At 34.2% G+C, this 6000-nt stretch overlaps 1 protein-coding gene across 5 annotated transcripts in view; it reads right to left on the bottom strand.

Moving 5' to 3' along the window:
* Positions 1-6000, bottom strand: part of FOXP2 (forkhead box P2) — a 531964-nt gene that overhangs the window by 38933 nt on the left and 487031 nt on the right. For all 5 annotated transcript variants that reach the window (XM_067746782.1, XM_067746784.1, XM_067746788.1 and 2 more), the window contains one exon: positions 1596-1683. In XM_067746782.1, the coding sequence (XP_067602883.1) occupies positions 1596-1683 (88 nt within the window). The remainder of the gene's footprint in view (positions 1-1595; positions 1684-6000) is intronic.

Genomic DNA, 6000 nt, shown 5'->3' with positions numbered 1-6000 from the left:
TTTTAGAAATGACTGATACAGCTATTTTATTGCAGTGATACATCTTATCATTGAGCTTGTCTCCGAGTAATGATTTCTGCATATAAAAGTCTGTGTCCGTAGGAACTTATCTGGGACGAAATGCAACTTTAGCTATGGAGGGGGGGAAAAACTTTTATAGCTTTCCTTATGTTAAAAGGTCAGAGAAAACAAATAACACTTCATCTTTTTGTCAATAAGAGAATTGAGGTCACAGTTGCCTCAACAGTAACAAGTTACTGAAACCATAAATTAGAAGGCCCATGGTGTCTCTTTAAAGTCCTGTGGACACTGTTAGCTATGGACTAGTGCCAGCAGCTGTGAAGGGGTGAAGGGTTCTCAAAGCGAAGTGCCTGCCAGGATTGTCTCCACACTTCATGCATTCCCACTGAGGTCCAGTTAGTGGCCCCTGCAATCTGCCATCATCAATCTAATTCAATAGAGTGACAGAGACCGGGCAGTGTGAAACGCTGAACTCTGCCACGGAGTAGGCGTCCACACTTGCGCTGGGTCTCATTACAAGTGACGGACCTTACTTTTCCATCAGTCAGACACATCAGGAAAAAAAAAGAGGCATAATTGGTCACACTGCAGACTGTCTCATCAGCCAAACTCTTAGTTTTAGTCTACCTTTTATAAATGGTAAACAGGTTTACAAAAAAGCTTTTTAAACGACAGCAGCGACAATGCTTTTTATGTGTTCTTGATTATTTTACAAGTCAAAATATTTTTAGGAGCTCCCTGGAAAAAAGCAATGACATTTATGCACTTAGTGAATGATGAATTTAAAACAATTTAAGACGTAGTAAAGTATGAAGACAAATAAATTGTATGTTTAATTAAATGAAACAAGGTATTGGTTTGATTGAGAAAAAATAATCTTAAGACGAAATGCTAGAGGAAGCCTTAGAGGGTTAGAAAAAATGTAGCAAGAATCATATTGTGGGTGATATAATTGTTTTATGATCAGTTTTATGAGTTCTATTTATTTTTGGCCAAATTCTGTTTCAATATTAACAGTAATGTTTTTTAACTTAAGTTAGCAGCATTTGATACAATACACATATTACCATCTGTGATATTGTAAATAATGTGCCATTACTCCAAGTCTTAAGGATTCTTGTAAGACCTTTAATTAAAAATACACTAGAGGCAGAAAAGGAAAAGATTTTATTTAGAGTATTAAATTACAGGCATGATACTGTAAAGGCTTTTTGCTATAATATAAAATCTCACGGAAAAAAACAAGATTAGCTCATGTAAAAACTGTCTCTGCAATAAAATTATATCCAACTGGGGGGCTGGGTCTAACCTTTCGTAGGGAAACTTAGATTTGACTCCTTTGGGATAGCCAAATGTATATGATATAGTCTAAAGGTTATATTAAGTCTAAGTGGTGAGTACATTAAACTACAACAATCCACCCTGAGGTATCGATCATTGCTATCACTATAAACAATCTAAAATTCCTTGTATTTCTATGAGTCATTGTGTTAAAAGACACAGGATCTGCCCAGTACTCAATTTAACGACCAGAAGTCAGAGAAAGGAGTCCATTAAGGAAGGCTTTGACAAACCTGTATTTCTAACTGCTGCACCACCTGCATTTGCACTCGACACTGGGCAGTGCTTCTGTCGTCCAATGCATGTTCGTTGTTAAGGTGCCTAAACAAACACAAAACACAAAACAGAATGTTAAGCCATGGCTATGTCAGTGGCATATGCTCCACTTAAAACCACTGAAGTTGTATTTCCTCCACAGTGGGAAAAAAGAACACTTTGAAATGATACCAGAAAAGTTGAATAGGCTGATGTGTTTAGTGCAAATTATTTACGCAACATAAAGAGACCCTTCAAATAGTAGAAAATGTCATTGTCTCTAAGCTTATCAGTTATTACAAAAAATATTTTCCCCAAACCATTTGCAGAATAATAGTAGAAATCACTAGATGAATTTCATATACTCATGCCATTTATTTTTAAAAAGGACACTTTATAAATACATGAACCAAAAGTAACTCTGAAGAGAACAAAGACAATTCTCTATTCCATTTTTGTTAAAACAGTTTGTGGTCCCTATGATGTTATTTAGTGAGCCATGTCTTATTTCACCAGGATGTGGTATGAATTATGTAAAGATGGCAAATTATCGTCCCATGGAAACAGCAAATACTTATGAAGAATGATCACTTGTTATTACTAATAATTAAAGTGCATTGAAGATTCTGACAATCAGAAGTGTAAGATTGACATTTCATGTCTAGTGTCCTATTTGGGAGACATCTATTCTAATCTTTCAAAAAAGTAGGGAAAGATAAGACATTCTCATTATCTTACTCTAATCTTTATTATGTATTAGTCTATTATTATTTCATAATGTTTAAAAAGATCTCTTTAATGAGTGGTATGTTGATACATCAAAAGTAATTTAGTAGAGCAGCATCTCCAATGAACATGAACATATTCAATAATATGTACTTTGTAATATATCATTTATTTGCTGCCTCCTAAAATTAAAAAAGTCATCTTCAATTAATTTAATATCCTTTGGTGTGTCTATCTCACCAATGGGCAAACTAAGGCAGCAATTTAAGAGATGTTCTCATCAATGTATCTAAGAGAAATATTAAACCAAATATTTACAAAATTAAATAAGAATTTATGTATTTCTCCATCTGGGCTCAAGTACCATTTACAACGGTATAATAGTCTAAAAAGTTTAGTGCAGCCCTAATTTTACTAAAATTCATCAGAAATACTTTTATGCCCATTCAAATGATTTACTTACGTTTCTTGAAATCGATAATGAAACAGAACAAATATATAGACAGACAAATATGTAACACATATAAAGAAGTAATTTACAAACATGTAGGTTTATTTGTTAGTAGATCTAGGTTCAGCAGGTAGAATTTGTGCGACTCTGCCTCATCCTTTGATAAATTAAATCAGTTTGTTTCAGTACCTCCTCACTGATCATGACAACAAAACCTCCATGTATCTTAGCACAACTGTCATTCTTGGTTGAAGAGAGACTGTGGACTAAAATAGCAGGGTGTATCAGGTCAAGTTTAAGGTGTGTGGTTATAGCGCAGGAAAGGCACTTGTACTCCACCTGCCTGCTCTTAGACTGGCTCTGTTGGTTTGGTTAAGAAACTAACTGGAACGATACACACTACTATATATAAAATAGGTAATCAACAAGGACCTACTGTATAGCACAGGGAACTCTACTCAATACTCTGTAATAACCTATATGGGAAGAGAATCTGAAAAAGAATGGATATAGGTATAACTGAATCACTTTGCTGTACACCTGAAACTAACACGACATTGTAAATCACCTATACTCCACTATAAAATAAAAATTTTAAAAATGATTTTCATAATAAAAAATTAGATAAAATAAACTGTAACAAGAGCTAAAATTCACTCATGCTTTCTGAAAAGGAGGCACGGAATGTCAGAGTAAACCACAGGTTAGCTTATGACATTAAGTGTCACTTATTCCTAACAGGACAGTTACAAATTGTTTTTCAGGTCCTCCCCCCATTTTAATGAACAACGAGTCCATTTTCTATCAGTGTACTGCAATAGTAGTTGTACTCCTAAGGCTTGATCTCTTGAGGAACACATGTATGTTTGTTCCACGGTCAGTCTAAATGCATATTTTAAAAAATGCTTCAGCTCTACACAAAGATTAGGGTGTAAATGGAGTAAGATAAGCAGAATACACAGCTCTGCTAGAAAAAGATATATTCAGTTTAACATGTTTATTTTTGCATGAAATTACTTTTTAAAAAGGTTTTTTGCACACTTGTTTACTTCTTAGGGACAATAATTATCCTATACTTAAAGAACTAAAAAAAGTACAAAATGTTTGCATTATATACTTGGGTCTTAGAGACCTATTCAATTTATCTCTGCATCTTTTATTAGAATAGAGACTGTAGACTACAATAATAGCCAATGAGGTTTTGTCTTGATTGAATTTTTCAGTGGAACACAAAAGAACCTTGCCATTAAAATAGTCCTTTATTCTCCTGTATGAAGGGGAAAGGTTTTTAAAGTGTTGTGATGTTCAGTAATGAGCCTCTATCTAAATTATCATTGGTGACAAACTCACAAAGCACTTTTCGAGGACACATAGTTATGAAATGCCAGAGCTGCCACTTTCTTTCCTGTAATTATAGGCTAGCTTGCAGCCCTTCAATGATCATTTATAGAACAGCCTCCAGTGGATTACTGAGAACTTGAAAAACACATACATACCTCTGCCACATCTCCCTTCTCCTTTCCTCGCTATTGTTTACCAGTGATATGTAAAATAATAGTGCCTATTCATTCCCCCTACTTAATTATGCCAATCAAAGTACAGAAATAGTGTCCGGATATAAATACAATGCAATAAGACTAAATAAACAGGCTGCATATTAACAGTAAATTATGAATTTATGTATTTATGACTATTTTGTGCCCAAATTATTCTCTTTTATGTTTTTATAACTATCTCAGGTACTACATATTGCTGTTCAAAAATTCTCTATGATTTATAAATCAAGAATGAGATAATACTGAAAAATGAGAGGATTGGTAGATTTTCTCAGTCAGTGCCTAATTGCTGTTTCAAAATGCATATGCAAAGGGACATTTCATTAATCATTTAATCATGTCCCTTGCAGGAAGTTGGAACTAATGTTGCAAATACCCTTTTCATATGAATGCTCCATAATACTATCTTATGCATTTGATATATTGCCTATGTCATAAATTATAGCTGCTTCAAAAGGACCAAGTGGGGTTGTTATCCCTGAAGATGCTTGTTACAAAACCTTTATTAAGTTTCTTTTTTTACTTATTGCTAGTTCTATTTCACAGCTTCGTACTAGCCAACAATAATACTCTTTCTGATGGCAAAGGTCTGTAAATTACCCATGCAATCACTAACACCATTTCACAGGCCTGTTCTACTTCTACTGGTCTGCTAACAAGGCGATTACACACAAATTACTGAATGCCTATGAAATATTTAAATGCATTCTACTCTACTATGCATTAATAAGAGCAAAGCAAGCTCTGGAATTCTGGTTAGCTCCAGTCCCTAATGTCCCCTAATGAGCCTCTTACCGAGACTGCAGTTCAAACAGAGAGGTGAAGAAAAAATGCAAAGGGTGCCTTCAGAAAGGCAGCACTGAACAAACATTGTGTGAGCCAATTCTAATTTATGGGTCACTTTATAGGTATATTGATTTTTGTTTTCAAAATGGAATAAATGATGTGGTCAACTGACGTTCTTTCAAAACTGCACTGAATCTACGTGCTAGGTAAGGTAGTGCCCACTAGGAAAAAAAGTGTAAATAGGCAGTCAAATTCTTTCTAAAAACAATTAAGCAAGCGTTTCAGGAAGACAAAATGTAGGAAAGGATCTTTCCAATTTATTTAATGCACAGTTCTCTTTAATTAAGCTTTTAAGGTTATGAATGCATGTGGTAACTTCAATTATATACACCCCAGATTAGCAATTCTATTTTAACCTCTAGATTTTTTTTCAAATTCATTTAAAGTTACAGCATTTTATAAGCTAAAAAGGGATCAGATTTAAATCCAAGTATGTCAGAGACTGTTTTAACAAAATGTTTCCCTTGCATATCACTGGTGTTTGATTTATTTTGCATCAAGCTTTTTACGTTTAAACACTGACAGGAGTTTAAATACAAAATGTTAGCTGTCACTATTCATTTAGCTGATTATGTGAGATGCCTTAGTTTTGAGAGATGGGGGCACTGTCACCAAAAGAAACAACATTCTGACAAGTTCAAAGAACGCCTTCTTGAGGTCATAATTTTGTAGCCATGCTGCCTAGTCAAAGACAAAGAAATAGACAATACACACTAAGTAAGAGCATAATTTTTAGAGTAGTCAGCTGCAAGAAAAAAGATAACACATTTCCATTAAATATTGTTTCTACTACCTTTTCTATTG

The sequence above is a fragment of the Pseudorca crassidens genome, chromosome 8 (genome assembly GCF_039906515.1).
Source record: "Pseudorca crassidens isolate mPseCra1 chromosome 8, mPseCra1.hap1, whole genome shotgun sequence".
Lineage (NCBI taxonomy): Eukaryota > Metazoa > Chordata > Mammalia > Artiodactyla > Delphinidae > Pseudorca > Pseudorca crassidens.
This window is presented reverse-complemented; position numbering and strand designations above follow the sequence as displayed.